Raw genomic sequence first — 19156 nt, 5'->3', positions numbered from 1 at the left:
ATATTTATATCATGTACACACGAATATATTTTTTGTCCGGATGAACGCTTACTCCATGTACACTGTCATACACGTTAATGTTTTGATTGATCCCGTTCATTGATCAGCCGAGCCAAGACAAGTTTTCACCACAGAAAAATGTTCTTGACCCTTGAACTAGTGACACTTTTAGAAAGATCAATATACGACACAACTGTTGCACATTTCTTAAAAAGTTTTGCAAGTTTTGTATGCATTTTTCTTTACAAGTTTGGATTTCAATAGAATACCTGGATTACACACCTGGACGGACAGGTAATGTACATATTATCTGATAAATCATTAGTATTATGATCACACGCCGTAAGGTCAGTACAAATAAGACATCATTTGTAAAATACTTGACCGATATCATCTTTCTTTAATTTTGTACAAGGTAGATCTCTTCGATTGACATGCATGATTAGCTTAATTAAATAACAATCTAATTTTAACAAAGCGCTTTGAAAATCTTAATCAAATACGGTTTATATAATTTATTTACATATTTGTTATTTTTTCCTGGCGATTTCTTAAACTGTTTAAAAGGACGGAGGAAGTCACTGTGTCGAGTTTAGAATTTGTAAAATTTGGTATTTGTTTCATCTTTGGAGTGAATGACCTACCACAGAAAAGAGTGATTTTGTATCCCCCCATTTGTTGTTATTTTGGAAAAAGAAGATAAAACAAGGAGAGGTTCGAATCATATTTTCTCCAGGTCTAGTACAAAGTTTTCTTAATCCGACCCGTTGAGTGAGTCATGCAATAAAGTTTTTAAAATAAACAAATAACACAAGTGATAGCCTTCAAGTCCTCTTATACCTTCTTGCTACATAACATTGTATAACTAAAAAACACACTTCAGTTTCATCGGTAAAAAACGAAAAACGAAGTTGTTAATAAGATATCGAACAGGAAGATAACGCGAAACCTTGGTAAGATTCATCTTAATTTCTTGTATTTTGTGATGTGCAATACGAGAAGCGCTTCAAATGCTTAAGTTTTTGGACAATATACTTCCATAGTCTCTATGATATTTTTATTTGTTCTAGACTCTGGCGGAATTAAAGCGTGGTATATTGCCATACACTGTCTATTGTTGAAGACGATGGTTTATTGACTTACAAATTGTCTTGTTTTACGGGCTTTGGGTAGCAGTCTCACTTGTGTATATGTCATATCCTTTAGTCACCTATACTAGCAGTCCAAATTTTCTTTTATCCCATAAATTCCACGTTGAAAAACCTTTCATTTTGTATGTTTATTTTAGATGAACTATTTGTCACTGGACGTGGAAACAATCAGCAACCATCTACATTATACTTATTCCCCGAAACAGGGGTTGTTTATCAATTTGCAATATAGATTTATTACATTTCAAAAACTACCTGATGTGCAGATATAAGAAAGTCAGACACGCGCAACTTTTAAAGAATTAATTTATTCATATCGTGCGCAGACATTGCTCACATTGTGACAGTAACATAATATTTTTAAGAATGAAAATAGATGTACTTAAGTTCATGTTCATAACCGGAACACATGAATAAAATTTTGTGGTTAAAAACGATGCGTGATTTATGTCAAAAAAATAAAATTCGATTCCGGGTCAACGGGAAACAATACATACTAACTCGTTTATAGGAAGTTTCTATAGGATTGTATAAAACAGCCATTGAAAAGTTAAGTCCGCGTGAAAAGGAGATCCTAAATAGGAAGGTGAGGTTTGTCCATTCGATAATGTTTCATTTGATTCTCATTTGGATGCAGAAATATGTAAAGCTTATCAGGAAATTGCATAATAAGAATAATGTTCAAGATTATGTGTATCTGAACTTTGAAACACGCTTCTACATTTGTAAGCAATTGCCCCAAGGACATAAATTGGTATTATTATTTTCTTTTCAAAAGAAACAGGTGTTTTAACAAAAATAATCTTTTACCATAGAAACGGTTAAAATCCATAAGATTATCAAAATTGTTATTGCTAGCTTATTGGTATCAAGAGGGTCATTTCCACATACTTCAGTTGTTATGTACACTAAGTTGAACTATACCTCCGCCATCGGATTTAAAATTGTCGTATAAGCAAAATGACTAAGTGACAATTGACCTTTCGTCACGAGCTTTTGTCGTCCCTGTTCGTCCTTGAATTTCCTACAAATGTTCGAACGAGTCAAATGAATCATTGTTTGAAAAAAAAATATATTAGAGTTTGGATTGGGATTCTAAATCTCTGTATTATTTCATTTTCGGGCCATTTCTCTCTACTCTTAATTTTTTGGGATCATCGTTCTTAATTTTATATCTTTACACATTCTAATGTTCTCAATTATTTATATAATTTAGTGCCTTATTATTCTCAGCACTCAGTTTGATTGTCCCCCCCCCCCCAACACACACACACATACAAATTCTGTACCCCGAAGCATAACAGTTAGTACTATTTTCCCAATGATTCCATATACTGTATACCCCGTCAAGACCCTCACTCATGAAGAACAATTGACAAAGAATATCTGTCGATAAACATCAACCATCTAAAAGTACAAAGATGTGTTCGTGAATTAGACGGACAATTTTCATCGGTATATTTATACTGTTTGTATAGAAAAGTACTTTGTAATGTCTCCTTCTGTCGCATGACCGTTTTAATCAGCTCTAATGTTCGCAGAGTCTTGATTATTAGAATTTCGTGTTCTATGCATATACACGAGAGTATATATTATGTCACTTAATGTAATTTGATTTCACTAACTAATGATGTTGGAAAACCAATGCACATTTCAAATTACGAATTGGAGCTAGGAATGTTGATTGCACCACACCAGCATCAATTTTATGATGATGAAATAGAAATAGAGTGATAAATCTAGAAATGAAATTGTTTTACGAATGTCATTGATGAGATGAAAAAGTTCCCCCGATCTTTCTACTTTTTTAATATGATTTTTTTTATCCAAATGTCCTGCCATTATCGTTATTCTCTCACCGTTCTTGACCTCTCATCTTTATGTACAACAACCTTACAGTATTTAAAATTAATATCAGTATCAACTAACGGAAAATGATGCAAACAATCAAGCTTTATGTTTCTGTTCCAAACGTTCAGTGGCAAATACTTCAATTGTGTTCCTTACTACTTTGCCCAGTTATGCTAGGTTTGTTTTATTTTCTTTTTTCCACCATTTTTCTTCTTTCTCTCATCGTTCTTGGTCTGCCTACTATCTTGGCAATAATTAACCTGGCAAACAAATATACAACATTGATATTAATCATGAATTAACGGAATGTATTGCTATCAATCAACGTTATTTCGTTCTTTTCCAAAGTCCAGTGGCAAATACTTCAACCATATTCCGTACTACTTTGACCAGTTATGATTCTTTTCCAAACGTCCAGTGGCAAATATTTCAATCACATTCCGTACTCGTTTGACCGGAATTACATTAGGGTAGGTTTATTTTTATTCCATTTCCACCATTTTTGTTAGTTTCTCTCATTTGCCTTGATCTGCTTTCTTTCGTGCCAACCACTTTACAGTATACAACATTATTATCCAGCATCAATTAACAGAAAATAAAATGTTCCGTGGTTCTTTGCCAAACGTCCAGTGGCAAATATTTCATTCGTATTCCGTACTAGTTTGACCAGTTGGCAATAAGGGTACTAGGTTTGTTTATATTCCCACCATTTTTAAGCTTTCTCACATTTGCCTTGGTCTGCCATCTTTCTTGGCAACCACCTTACAGTATACAACATTAATATTCAGCATCAATTAATGGAATATGACCAAACAATCAATTTTGATGGTACATTTTTCCAACGTTCAGTGCCAAATATTTCATTCGTATTCCTAACGAATGTGACCGATTGACAATTGGAGTATGTTCATCTACAAGTACACGATATTAATCTTTTCATCTTTGACTTGTTGCGTAATACATGACATTAATAGCTACCTTGCGTCTTCTACCATAGTCTTTTACACAATTACATATACTATGTATACTAATTTACTACCGGAAGTTATCATATGACTTATCTACTACATCAAGATAGTAGTACAAAATATAAATAGAAACTTATTGATACAACCAGTGCATGGGGTGTGTTGATCAGATATGAAAACACATGTTAGGAACAATCACAAAATATTATATCATATTTACACTACAAATGATTATAGCCGACATGTGAGTACTTTTTCAGTTATCATTTTGATTATTTGTAATTGCATAAATCGTACCATTGTCCCAAGGTGTGGTCAACATCAGGGGTCAATAGATGGGTGTAGGGATACGCACATGCATGATTTCAATCTTTTTTTTTTATTTACATGTATATTTAGAAATCCTTCTCAAGTTACTTAGTGGACAGAGTCAGAACTTTTCGGGTGTCAGTTGCTGGGCTTGCAAACTTCATCACATAAACATTATTTTGATTTGTAATCAAAGACAACCACTTTGCTGATGTATTGGGAGTTTGTCAAGGTTTTTTAAAGATCGATATGCCACTTTTTGGCAAACCACCTAGCCTCCGGGACACAAGCACTTGTCTGAGATTTTTTGTTCCCCTAAATCCTTAATATAACACATGTACATTATATATATAAGAAATCAAGTTCTGAAACAAGTGCCTGTGCTCCGGGATAAATTTCGTTTAACGTTGAGTCGATGCATGCAGGATGTTCGAATTAAAAACTCAGGACATTTTAGAGTTTCCTTTGATAACGCTATAAATAAACGAAACTTAACCAGTTTTCAACTTTCTTGGATTATATACATTAAATGAGAAAATGTTCCAATGTAAATGTTTAGTGTCTTTTAACAGATTGCATTATAAGGGTAGGTATCTTTTCATTTTAAATGATTTCAGAACTTCATCACCCAAGTTCTATTTCATGTACTACGAACATGTAGTAACTACACACAGTATTCGGGCTCTATAATATTCTTCTAGTAAAATCAGAAGGAAACATTTTTTTAGAGAATATCTCGACCATTATCATCTGACACTGACAATAATGTATATTTTTAAGAGGCAGATGAACTGGATAAGACAGTGACTGTGTACTTGATTTTTATACAACTTACACTACGTTTAAAAATTCGATTGAAAGTTGTAATTCATATTGGAGATTAACATGTACACAAGATAAAAACGCGCGCAAAAGTATAAAAAAAAATGTACATGTAAATAAAAGTTCGACTATATCATCCCTTCCCTAATAGATTGATTGATTGATTGATTGTTGGTTGCTCACGTCCAGGGGCAAATATTTCATGCATGTTTAGGACGACTTCCCTATTAAAAAAATGACACAATACTGTAGAAAACATATGTTAATTTCTGTGTCATTTGGTCTCTTGTGAAGAGTTAACCCCGCCACATTATTTGTGTATGTGCCTGTCCCAAGTCAGGAGCCTGTAATTCAGTGGTTGTCGTTTGTTTATGTGTTACATATTTGTTTTTCGTTAATTTTTTTACATAAATAAGGCCGTTAGTTTTCTCGTTTGAATTGTTTTACATTGTCTTATCGGGGCCTTTTATAGCTGACTATGCGGTATGGGCTTTGCTCATTGTTGAAGGCCGTACGGCGACCTATAGTTGCTAATATCTGTTTCATTTTGGTCTTTTGTGGATAATTGTCTCATTGGCAATCATACCACATCTTCATTTTTATATCATTGCCAATCATACAACATTTAAGGCTTCTTTATATTGGTACACTGTAAAAAAAAAAATTTCTGATGGATTCTGGTCGAATAGTGTTTTAATTTTAATCAACCTGACAATGGCGCCAAGTTAAGCCTTTCAAGGTTTAACGGCTTAAAAAAACACTACATTTTTTTCGCTCGAGGTTTTTACTGCGTTTTTTTTTTAGAGAATATCACGACCATTATCATCTGACACTGATAATAATGTATATTTTAAGAGGCAGATGAACTGGATAAGACAGTGACTGTGTACTTGATTTTTATACAACTTACACTACGTTTAAAAATTCGATTGAAAGTTGTAATTCATATTGGAGATTAACATGTACACAAGATAAAAACGCGCGCAAAAGTATAAAAAAAAATGTACATGTAAATAAAAGTTCGACTATATCATCCCTTCCCTAATAGATTGATTGATTGATTGATTGTTGGTTGCTCACGTCCAGGGGCAAATATTTCATGCATGTTTAGGACGACTTCCCTATTAAAAAAATGACACAATACTGTAGAAAACATATGTTAATTTCTGTGTCATTTGGTCTCTTGTGAAGAGTTAACCCCGCCACATTATTTGTGTATGTGCCTGTCCCAAGTCAGGAGCCTGTAATTCAGTGGTTGTCGTTTGTTTATGTGTTACATATTTGTTTTTCGTTAATTTTTTTACATAAATAAGGCCGTTAGTTTTCTCGTTTGAATTGTTTTACATTGTCTTATCGGGGCCTTTTATAGCTGACTATGCGGTATGGGCTTTGCTCATTGTTGAAGGCCATACGGCGACCTATAGTTGCTAATATCTGTTTCATTTTGGTCTTTTGTGGATAGTTGTCTCATTGGCAATCATACCACATCTTCATTTTTATATCATTGCCAATCATACAACATTTAAGGCTTCTTTATATTGGTACACTGTAAAAAAAAAAAAATTTCTGATGGATTCTGGTCGAATAGTGTTTTAATTTTAATCAACCTGACAATGGCGCCAAGTTAAGCCTTTCAAGGTTTAACGGCTTAAAAAAACACTACATTTTTTTCGCTCGAGGTTTTTACTGCGTTTTTTTTTTTTAGAGAATATCACGACCATTATCATCTGACACTGATAACTAATGTATATTTTAAGAGGCAGATGGTCTGGATAAGACAGTGACTGTGTACTTGATTTTTATACAACTTACTCTGCGTTTAAAAATCCGGTTTTAAATCTTACCGTGACCCAAGACAAAAAAACTCATGCGAAAGGCTAGAAAATATACATGCCAAATCAAAGGAATTGAGTTTCTTAAGGTGGTACCTAACACTACAGGGAGATAACTCTGTAAAGTCAGCTAAACGTTTTAATTACGTTGTGTTGTAAAAGGAATATTAAGCTTCTCAATGATCAAAATTGGTGTTTGTCAAATTGCCAAATAACCAGTGTAATTTTTCTGACAAAACGGTTGGTTCAAAAAATTTAAAATTTTTATACTTTTGTCAAAGGGTCAAAGTGAATACTTTGTCAAAATTTTATGATAATTAAACGAGCCAAATTAATTTTAGTGAAAGTGTTGGGTACCACCTTAAAATAAATTTGTAAATTCAAATAGTTGTATAGCCAGTCATAAAGATGAAAGGCACTCCGCTTCGTCAACATGATATTTGAGTGAATATGTTTCCTTCTGATTTTAAGAACATTATGGAGATTGAATACTGTGTGTTGTTACTGCATGTTCATAGACTTTGGCTAAACGGAGTAAAACATTTTGATATAGAAACGGGAATAGAACATAATCGAAAAAAATGACAACGCTACGACAAATAGAGACATTATTATGATACACCAGTACACAATACATTCCACAAAAATGTGACGTTGAACCCCTGCCCCGTTTTTATTTGTTTGTTGGAATGTTAATTGGAACTAAGAATAATAGGGCAGCACATGTTACTACATGTACTGTACGACTATATAGATATTTAAAGCAGTAAAAACACAAAAAAATAAGTTGAAATATTAATAATAACAAAATATATACTAGTACTCAAAATAGAGAGAGAAAAAAGGGAGAGAGTGTCAATCCCTGAAGCGCCTGTGTTATGTTTTTTTTTTCTCAAATAAAATTAAAAGTTATTGTCTAATATGTGTATGATTCTTAATTCTTTGTAAAACAATTAAAGATTTGTTAACAAAGGGCAATTAAAAAAACACATTATGTTTCTTAATTAAATTCCTGTAAAAATCCTGTATGTTTGTTTTGTTCAAAGCAGACAACATCATTGTAAGATACGTATAAATATTTTTGTAAGAATGTTGTCTCATTTAGGTTTACTCAACAGTTCCGGTTATTCATATACAAGTTTTGCTAAGATGGGATTGTCAAAAGAAAATAGTAGTATGCCTGAGAATGTAAGCTCTGTGAAGTGTTAATTCTCATTATTACTTATATCGTTTGTGTTATGCATAATGATGATAAAGTGTTCATTAATTCATTATTTCATCACATGTTATTGTTTTCGTTTTAGGTAAATGATTCGTAACAAGAAACTCCCGTCATAACATCAGATAACACAAGAAAAAGCCATCGCCCTAGAAATTAACACGCCTACGATGGATTCTGATCAAAACGATGAAATAATTAAGCTTAAACAACAATTAGTGGAAAAAGATCAAGAATTGTCAAAACTTCGTGAAGAGAAAGATTTATTAGAAGAAAGTCTTGAAGAAACAGAGGAAACTGTGAAAGAGGCTCGTAAAGGTTTTCAGAAACGCATAGATGAATTGACAAACGATATAGAAGAAAAGGATGAACAAATAGATACACTTACAGGGGAGGTAACTCAATTAAAGAACAACAATCAGACACAGGAGAATTCGCCGGAAGTTGTAAGTTCTCTTAAAGAGCAACTCCGGTTAAAAGATGAAACGGTTATTGAAATAAAAGAAACACTGCATAAAGGGGGGATGACGATAAATAATCTCCACATGGAAATAGGTGATCTTAAGGATAATCTGGCGACTGCAAAAGATTCTATTACATTGAAGTCGGAAAAAATAAAAGAGATGCGAGACGAAAACTCTCAGCTGAAATCATCTTTGTCAGAGCTGCAACGTAAATTTGACAATCTCCAAACGATACCGGAAGCTGGTTCTGAAATTTCTGTAGATCCCGAAGGTGGTAAAGTGCAGATGGAGGTATTAAAGAAAGAAATAAGTAGAAAGAATGAAGAGTTGATGTCTTTGAGAATACAGCTGGAGAAATGTCAGAAACAATTAAATGACTTGAGCAAAAGTCCTAAATCTACCGAACCTGATGAAAGCCAACATTCCAACAACGAACCGACCAAAATCCACGAAGACGTTACGCAAGAGAAATCCAAAATTAATGACCTTGAACTACAGTTAGAAAAGGCCCTGTCTGACAACATGAAAATTTTGATTGGCTTTGGGTTATTAGTACTTGTGATCGCGGTCTTAGTAGCAAAATTAATTTATTAGATATATTTGTATTATATTGTATTCAGTATTATATATGACCGAGTTAAATTTTAGTCGTCAAAATTGAAACTTTACTGTATCTCTAACTTGTTTAAGATAAGGCTTATTTAAATTTTCTCTCTTACTTTTTACCGAACCTAATGAAAGCCAACATTCCAACAACGAACCGACCAAAGTCCACGAAGACGTTACGCAAGAGAAATCCAAAATTAATGACCTTGAACTACAGTTAGAAAAGGCCCAGTCTGACAACATGAAAATTTTGATTGGCTTTGGGTTATTAGTACTTGTGATCGCGGTCTTAGTAGCAAAATTAATTTATTAGATATATTTGTATTATATTGTATTCAGTATTATATATGACCGAGTTAAAGTTTAGTCGTCAAAATTGAAACTTTACCGTTTCTCTAACTTGTTTAAGATTTTTTAATTAGCTTATTTAAATCAACGATTTCCTCTCTTACTTTTTACACTAACATTATTTTCATACTATTTAACGTGAATTTCGAAAAACTAAAAGTGGCTGATATTAACATACAGTCAATGAATTTATGTTTATAATGGTAATATTTTTGATTTTTTTTTAACAAAGATATGTTCATATTAGCTAGTAATGGAGCTCAATTAACTTTGACATTAAGCGACAAATTTCCAAAAAAATATTTCACATCAGGCACAATTCAAAACATTATTTATCGCAATTTAGCTTTATTTCTTTTACTTTACAAATTAATCCATTTTGGTGGCAGGTTTCTTTCAATGCAAAATCTACGTATAACAAGTTAAACGATTGCAATATTGTATGTTTTTAATTGTTCTCAACAACAATATGTAGCATTAAATAAGTTTATTAGATTAATAATATTCTTGTATAATAAATAATACTAGAGGCTCTCACATGACTATCGTCTCTATACTTGATATATGCTTCATGAACAATGTTTTGAAAATCAGAAGAAAAAAAAATAGCTTTAGAATATTAATCTGTCTCTCGTCATACTTAAAGTCTTAAAATCATGCGGGAGAGGGTAAAACAATTTTTCGATTGCTTATTGTGCTTTTCGGACGTCCCTCTAGTGCTTAGTGTCGACACTTTTTACGTCTTTCGATTACTCTTCGATTATTTCATATGACTTGCCAAATTCGTCCCAACTCCGTACCTTTCTTCTAAGCATTCGTCTAAACTCGGCCGATTCCGTACCCTCATCTAAGGATAGAAGGAGAGTAGCGGATTCTACCGATGATTGTCGAATGTCATTCAGACGAAGACGAGTGGCGAATTCACCCGAGGATTTCCGATTGTGACGAGCCACAGAAAAACAATGCATTTGCCATTATGCCTAATCAGACCATACATAAATCTTATCATTTTCGGTCAGTTTTAATCAGTACGAGTTATATAAAAACACCGGATCGGCAACTATAACAATGTATTCAAATTTTAGAAAAGATTTTTTTATTGCCAAAATTGATTCTGTCGGGTCCATTGTTAGCCACGTGACAATATCATGTAGAGCATATAATAAGGACCATACGAATACGATAAAAATATAGTAACTTTCGATGATGTATTTTTCCTATTTTTAGCCAAATTTTGCTTCAAGATTTGCAAGGCGTGAATGATAGTTCCTGTTTACATTCCAAAGTATCTGCGAAAATATGTCGAGTTACAATATTTCGTTTCTTTAAATTATCTGTACTATGGTAGATTTTAGCAATACCAAAAGGTCAATAGAATCCTTCAAAATCAGTTTCTGTTTCACAGATACTTAAAAACTTTCGACTCGAATAATTCGTCAGTTCTATCAGTGACAAGCAATTTCAGAAATGTCGGGAGTGTAGATACCAAAATCGTATTCTTTCATATATCATGCACATCCAATGTTTTCATATATATGTATAATATCATTCAGAATTTATTTAAATTTTTGCCATTATTCTCATACTATTTATGTATCAATATCAATTTCATTAAATTAATATCAAAACCAGCTGTCTTCATGTTTTGCAGTTCCCTCCTAACTCTTAAAAATATGAAATTATTAAGATATGGAGATGTGGTATGAATGCAAATAGAACAAGTATGCATCAAATGCCGTATATATGACGTAGATTTAAGCGTCAATATCTCGTTAACACAGAACTTTTCTGATGTATACCACTTATTCCACTTTAAACTGCTACGGGATTTGAGTATTAGATGCACAAAGACAGTGTCACAGCGATGGTTCTGTTCATGACTTTTAAGTATGGTTTTCTCGGTGTTTTTTAAGCGGAAACAGACTTTCTTCATGTGCATAGAGGTGATTAGTTGAACTAGGCTGTTGGCCTTCACCTTTACTGGAGGGTTTTCTACCTTGTACGTGACACCACCTTCTAGAAGTGGAACCAAATATCAAGTTGCATTACAAACTCTAAAGGGTTTGAAAATTAGAAAGCGAAAACTTTTTTTTTTCTACAAACGCATAGGGTTTGACTAATTCAACTTATTTTTGACCTTGACCTTCACTGTAAGATATTTACCCTGTTAAGCCACAAACTTTCCAGAAGTGGTAAATAAATAAATCATGTCAAGTTTCATTACCGAATTAAAAAACAAAAAGGGGGGGGGGGGGGGGTAGAAAGGATTTGTGTTAGACAGACACGTTTATTTTTAAAGGTCTTTTTGGCAATTATTCCTTGACAAAATTAAAACTAAACACACACACTAAAGACTAAAAAGTTGCATCGGCTAGCTTAACATGGAACATATGGTGAATAAAGAATATTTGATTTTACCACTAGTATTAACTAGTAAATATATTTAGAGTGCAAATGAGACTATACTCTCCATTCACGTAACATTATATAAAAGTAAACCATTGTAGGTCAAAGTACGGTCTTCAATACGGAACCTTGGCTTACACCGACCTACAAGCTATAACACCCCGTATAACCCCGATACAAATGAAACCGGACGTTGACGCGTTCGAAGCGATAATCAGGACAATATTTAGGATGACAACAATTTCGAATGCCTCTCTAGAACTTATTTGAGTATAAATAACTATGTCAATGTGCATGCTAGTTTATTTATTCAATTATACAATTGTTGTTAGTTTTAGATATTGCATAGAACGTTTGATAAAACTGCTAGATGCAAAACGCACAGACATGCTGCAATTTCATACGTTTTATGAGATAAACAATGCTGAATATCTTTTCGTGCATACACCTTTGCGTATTGATACCTTAAGCAATAATAAATAACTATACTTTGAATTACTACGTGCCTTCAAATGTTCCCTAGAACTAAGAATAAACGCAATATCATAGTAAATAAGTTTTCTCTTACTGTATTGTTCGTTCCACTAAATGTGTCGCGTTCGTTGTACGTTTTTAAAAATCACTGTACAGTTCGTTGACAAAAACCGTCAAAAATCACTTTCTTGTCAAGGTATTCGAGATGATGGCGACCATTTTTTCTGTATTTTATTGTAAATGTTTATCCGTTGAATTAGTCAAAATAGTTGAACTTAAATCACCAGTCACCCAAAGCCAAAATTGCAGTGTTTAACCAGCGTACATCTAATAGAAATGTTTCTATTGAAAATTGGGACTTTCAACGTAATTCCAGATGAAATGAACAGTTAATAAATATATTCCAGAGGAAATAAAGTTACAAAAAGTATAGAACAGTCATTAAAACATTAATCACTTCCTTTTCACAATCTGAGGCTCTTCCAAATTCTGATGTTGGTCCAAATTCGCATAGACGAAAGCAGACTTAGGAGCTCATTGAACTCAGTTTGCCGAATGCCTTAGATGGCATTCCAACTGATTTATCTATGGGTGGTGTTTTTTGTTTTTTTGTTGTTTTTTTTTTTTTTTTACATATAAAGCTTTTTATATGTGGTGTGATGGCCAGTGATACAACTTTCCACCAAAGTTTAAATGAAGTGGTGAATAAAGCTATTATTATAGTCCAATGTACAACATTTAACAGTGAGGAAAACCTATACCATATAGTTGGCTATAAAAGACACCGATATAAAAAAAAAATGTGAAAAAATAAAAACGAGAAAACTAACGGTTATTTATTTATAACTTAGTGATTATTTATCAAAGAAAAAAATATGACAGATCTATATAACCTATGTTATACTGGTCCATGACGTAGGACCGACACGAAAAAAATGCGGCAGGATTAAACATGTGAGCCCCCAACCCTCTCCTTAACCTGGGACACTGGTGTAACAGCACAACTTATAAAAAAACCCATAAAAAACCCTGTACAGTTGCAATTGGCTCAACTCAAAATGTCGGTACAAGGCACAAAAACCATATACATAAAACATCGACAAAGGAGTAATTGTAGTAACTGATAGTTATTTCAAAGCGAATTAAAACTAAGAGGTAAATCATGTATTTAAAGTATTAGTCACTGAATATGTTCCAGACTGTATGAGTATTTGGACCGTACGCGTACGGTCTGGGCCGTATGCGTACTTTTTCAAAATACTCATACGGTCGGACCATACGCGTACGGTCTGACTAATATTAAGAAGTATACATAAAATATCGACAAAAGACGAATGGGAATATACGATCCAATGTCTCGTGTACTTTACGAACCTTTGAAAAACTGTTTGAGAGGTCCATAAATGGCCTGTTGAAAGGCAACATTTGCGTCCTTATTCAATATACCTCATTTTATCCAGTGGCAGTCCAAACTTCCCTGACGTAATTCCGGAGGGCCTCCTTCCAGGACCTACATGTAGTATCTGTTTCTACTTTGTGGGTCCAGAAATTGTTAAGTATCAACTGTGAAACGTTTCAATTTTTTATTGATAACTATTAAGACATGATAGAAGAAACAAAGCAAATGTCTAAGGGTAGCTAGGTTGATGATTGATGCGTTGCTCAATTGCATAATTTACCGATGACACCAAATGTAACTGGGAAATATAAATATGGTCCTTTTGGTCTTCTCCGAAATAAGTCAAAATTTGAATGAAATGCATATGGATGGGTATAGACTTTAAGGTGCTGAAAGTACCAGAATTACCAATCAAGTAGATTTTGGCATCACAGTAGAAAGACTGTAATGTTCGAGGAAACTAAGCATAATATGTATACCTTAAAAATTAAACAAACAAAAAAAACATAATCGAAGAAAGCATTTCCATTAATATTAGGAAGTATCTCTTCATATTTATATTTTTACATTAAAGAAACTGTATTACTATTGACGGCTATAAGTTACATGTTCATTGTATACACATATTCTCTAGCCCTAATGTAACTCTATTGTAATCTATAACCCCCTTGGACCCGCCTCTGAGATTCAGGCCAAAAGCCTATAATCCATTAATTGTTTTTGATTGCCGTCTACATCAAAAAGAATATGTGATATTGAAACAACTCTTCGCAAGAGACCAGACGACACAAAAATGAACAACTATAGGTCCCCGTACGTCCTTCAACAATGAACAAAGCCCATACTGCATAGTCAGCTAAAAAATCACACAGAAATGACAAATGTAAAACAAATCATAATAGAAAACTAACAGCCTAATTTTGGCACAAAATAGTGAACACAAAAATATATTTAACACATGGCAAGAGTAAAATCTCTTTGTTCTTACTGTGCTATAATCTGGATAATGCACAGCAAAGGTGTGCATTAACTACCTCAGATATACTGCACAGTTCAAATCTATTTTTACCTTTAGGGGCGGTTCCTGGATTTTGAAAGGGGCGTTATTCTATCAATTTAAAAAACATATCATCGAGTGTATCGAGACTAAAGACAATATTAACGATTTTGAGCTAAAACACGATATTTTGTCCAATCCAAGGGTTAACGACCTGTTCGCCCCCACCCCTGAATCCGCCATCTGCCTTCAAATTACGACAAAGTTGAACTTCGTACAAACATTGTAGTTTCAAAATAGTTAAAAGAAAGGTTTCTCATTCCTTTATGTTTTTTTTATCTAAGCTGGGACATAAACTATTTTATTATATTTTGTGTACAACGCAAATCTAAATCAGTGTTTTAAAGTTAGAAAGAAAGTTAAAACATTTTTTGGTAATTTCTGCCAAAAAAAGAAATGTATCTAAGAATATCCGAATAAAAGAAATCTGATTTGGATTATGCTCAGACTCAATGGAATTTGTAACGACTTTTTGAATATCTATTCCTATAAAGGGACTATTTTTGGATCGAATTTAATGAGGACCATATTTAAAGTTTGTTTTAAAACAGGGTGATTAGCTGGAGCTCAATCAGACTTCATTTAGATGGTTGTGTCTTAAAAAGTTTTACAGTAAATAAAAAGAAATGGGATGGGGGAGGGGGGTTGCGGGGAGTAAAAGGTTTTGAAAGAGAAACGTATTTTCTGTTTATTTAACATTTTAAATCTAGGTAATATAACATCTTCCTCGTTTCTTTTTTTCTCTAAGTATATCATTGAGGGAAAGAAATTCAAACGCAAGTTATCTAAATTTAAACTCAATAACCCTTGCAGTTATGTTTTTTTTTTTTCATACACCAGGGTTGGATCCAGCAATTTTAAAAAGGGGAGTTCCAAACCCAGGACAAAGGGGGGTCCAACTATATGTCCCCCATCAAATGCATTGATCGTAAAAAAATAAGGGGGTTCCAACCCCCCCCCCCCACCCCCCACCCCCGGAACCCTCCCCCTGGATCCGCCACTGTACACCGATTTGAAAGTACACAATTTGTCAAAGTCTTAATCGTCACCAATTAAATAAAAATTGGAAATAAATTTAACGGTAACGATAAAAAATAAAATATACCATTAAATCGCCATTTTAGAATGAGTCTAAATATAAAAAAAATATTAATTTAAAACTTACCAAAGTCGTATTTCCCCCTTTCTTTACCCTACAAGAAACTTTCCTAGGATCCGTGGATTGCGGAATAACGTCCACGTTTCTAAAACGTTCACGTAAATTGATTGCGTCATGTGTTAAAACAGTTATTGGCCAATCAAATCGGTATATGCCGTTTAATCTGCACAGCACGAGATGACCCAATAACCCGAACTCCTACGTCGTTCGGGTTATTGGGTCATCTCGTGCTGTGCAGATTAAATGGCATATACCGACTTGCTTGGTCAATAACTATAACATAGCCACTGATTACAAGCTCCTGGCTTTAGACATGCACATACAGAATATGGCGGGATTAAACATGTTAGCGGGCAACTAACCCACCCCTAACCGTACATTGACTGTCGTATGGTAAACCTTTTCTAAAATGCTATCAAATTAGAAATCGGACGTGTGTATATGTATGCTTAGTCATATTTGCATCTGTCGAGTTAATGTATTTCTACCAATTCAACTTTCGTATGTACATAAGGATTTTTTTTTACATGTACAAAATACCTCCAAGAGTGTTTCGACAATACAACGGATATTATGGGTTGCTGTCTGCATGTTATGGTTGTAAATTATTTATTTTTTAAACATGCATATTGGTTATAATCATATCAAAGCATTATTTCATACACGCAAAATTCATTGACAAACGCAATATTGTGTCAACGAAGCGTACAGTATAAAAAGATGTAATGACAACGAAGCGTACACAACATGAAAATAAAGACACTTTAAAACGTGTATTTTTTTGTTTCTAGACACAACACAAACATACGACCTTTATAAGTTTGTTAATTTTAACTTTTTTCAAAAATGTATGTTATAAAAACTATGAGGTACAAGAAACATTAAGTTTTGAATATTTAAAAATACCAAGCACGTTTTATCATTGATATCGTCGTGCGTTGTTTGATGTTTGTATATAAAAATTCCTCATATTTGAAAAACCTTTTAGTAACTAATGAGTATTATGGCAAAGAATATATTGGAGCAAAATATCCGAAGAATAGATATTGGATTTTCTTTAAAAGTATTAATTTCTTACTGTCTGAACTCAGTGTTATACGATGTGTTCGATTCGAACGCGTCAACGTCCGGTTTCATTTGTATCGGGGTTATACAGGGTGTATAAAGCGGGCCCAAAAATGACTAGTGTAAAACCATTCAAACGGGATCATTTTAACTTCACAATTTCAAATTGTGGAAAGACAGATTTATGAGATTTTTGTTCGATTACCAAGTGGTACAAATAAAATGTTTATTTAAGCTTTATAAAGCTTATGCAAATATTATTTTTTAACAACATGATCCCAGAAATGAAGTTTGCAGTGATAATGTACAACGGGTTTTATACTTACAAAAAAAGTATGTATAATTAGAAATGTGGGGTTATTGTAAATAGACATCAATTCAACGATAAAAAATACCCAAAAAAGGCATTAAGAAGGCAAAATAACAGATAGAAAAACATCCACACCATATGTCAAGCTCATATATACCACATACAATTTTCTGTTCAGGTTAAATCAAATTCATTAGATAGCCGAGATCAAAGGGAGATTATCCCTGCCAGATATATTTCTTAGTTGTTACCAAATAGTTAGAAGAAAATATAAAAAGCAATCTTCGACTTTCGATTCACGACTCTTTTAGTACACTATCATATCGTCCCTATAAATAAATAAAAAGGAAGTTTTCAGCATTTTATTGAAAGAATTTTCCACATGCTGCATACAATGTATATGAATAAGTTATGAATGAATATTCAGATAATATGACAATGTATGAACGTGAGACTGAGTGTGTTTGTGTGTAATTGCGTATTGACTGTAGTGTTGGTGTGTTTCTTAGCTTAATAAGACAAGTATACGTTATACTTACTTGGGCCATTGGCTCCTCCTATGAGCATAGGCTATCAAATTATGCATATAAAATTACCAAGGCCGTAACTACCCTTGAGGCAAGTGAGGCAATTGCCTCACTAAAATTTCGACACTGATTATTATTTTTATACATATATATAAATATAAATTAATAGTCATTTGTTTTTCTGTCACAACCTCAATTGCTATAACTTGTCATCATTCCTTTTAAACTATTCTTTCTGGATATAACTCAGTATCTCAACGGGTGATGTTTCTCGATTACACTTTAACCTAGTAACGATAATCATCATGGATCTTTAGTTCAAAACAGGCTCTTGCAGAAAAAGGAAAAGCGACACTGAAGGTAAAGAAGGAATAATTCTAGTAAACTAGTTTTTTTTGTGAACAGAGTCTGAGTATTGCATACAACTTCATTAGAACAATCCAAAAACGATAAGAAGACTGACAAATCAAGTACTGGTCTTCGGAAGGGGGCAGTTCTATCTGCGTATTCATTTCACGAACTATAATCTTTCTCTTTACAGATAAATAAAATATAAATAATATGAAACATGAATGCATGGATTAGTTTTTACCCATGTTTCTTTAACCTTAAAAATTGAAAAAAATATCCCATATTCCAATTTGATATTATTGAGGAACGGTAGAACCTTTAACACAGGATTTTTTCTTTACATATACGGGACTACGGAATTTCGTTTCTTAATATTCGGGGTTTCGGAATCGGACACATCCAACCCCTAACCCCTAAATTTATAGATTCTGGAACTAAAATACCACCAACTATTTCCAGAAATAATTTGAAATTATGGAACTACATGTAAACGTCAAAAACTCCATTCCAATTCCCCTGTACCCATATCATATATACTTACTCTATAAATAGAATCATATACATGTATGTTATCTCATTCTATCCCTAGTTTGTCTACTCTTTGTCAGCATAAAAGCGAGTTTAATATTTTGTAACTGCGACTGTATGATGGTGCTTACAGGAAAGCTTAATTCCCTTTTGCAAACAAAAGCTGCTACCGAATTGCTGATGGAGAAGGAATTGGAAGAAGACATTGATCATTGTATTGATGATAATGTGCTACCTTTAGAAACACAGACTGCCCTGAAACGACTGAAAACTTGGAAAAGAGCATACATGAGTGGCGAGAGATTGTGCG

General features: G+C 33.3%; 1 protein-coding gene across 5 annotated transcripts; it reads left to right on the top strand.

The window, feature by feature from the left end:
• Nucleotides 1-11201, top strand: LOC139482114 (uncharacterized protein MCAP_0864-like). 5 transcript variants are annotated; one of them, XM_071265781.1, is made up of 2 exons: nucleotides 1-294; nucleotides 8238-11201. In XM_071265781.1, the coding sequence occupies exon 2, from the start codon at nucleotides 8323-8325 to the stop codon at nucleotides 9208-9210; it is 888 nt and encodes a 295-aa protein (XP_071121882.1). In that variant the 5' UTR covers nucleotides 1-294; nucleotides 8238-8322; the 3' UTR covers nucleotides 9211-11201. The 5 variants fall into 5 exon arrangements, with proteins under 5 accessions (XP_071121882.1, XP_071121887.1, XP_071121886.1 ...); XM_071265786.1 differs by lacking the exon at nucleotides 1-294 and adding an exon at nucleotides 298-347; XM_071265785.1 differs by lacking the exon at nucleotides 1-294 and adding an exon at nucleotides 817-953.
• Nucleotides 11202-19156: the final 7955 nt, after the last annotated feature.

The sequence above is a fragment of the Mytilus edulis genome, chromosome 7 (assembly GCF_963676685.1).
Source record: "Mytilus edulis chromosome 7, xbMytEdul2.2, whole genome shotgun sequence".
NCBI lineage: Eukaryota > Metazoa > Mollusca > Bivalvia > Mytilida > Mytilidae > Mytilus > Mytilus edulis.
This window is presented reverse-complemented; position numbering and strand designations above follow the sequence as displayed.

Coding starts and splice junctions, on each gene's coding strand:
- LOC139482114 (XM_071265781.1), top strand. CDS start 8,323: ATGGATTCTGATCAAAACGATGAAATAATTAAGCTTAAACAACAATTA.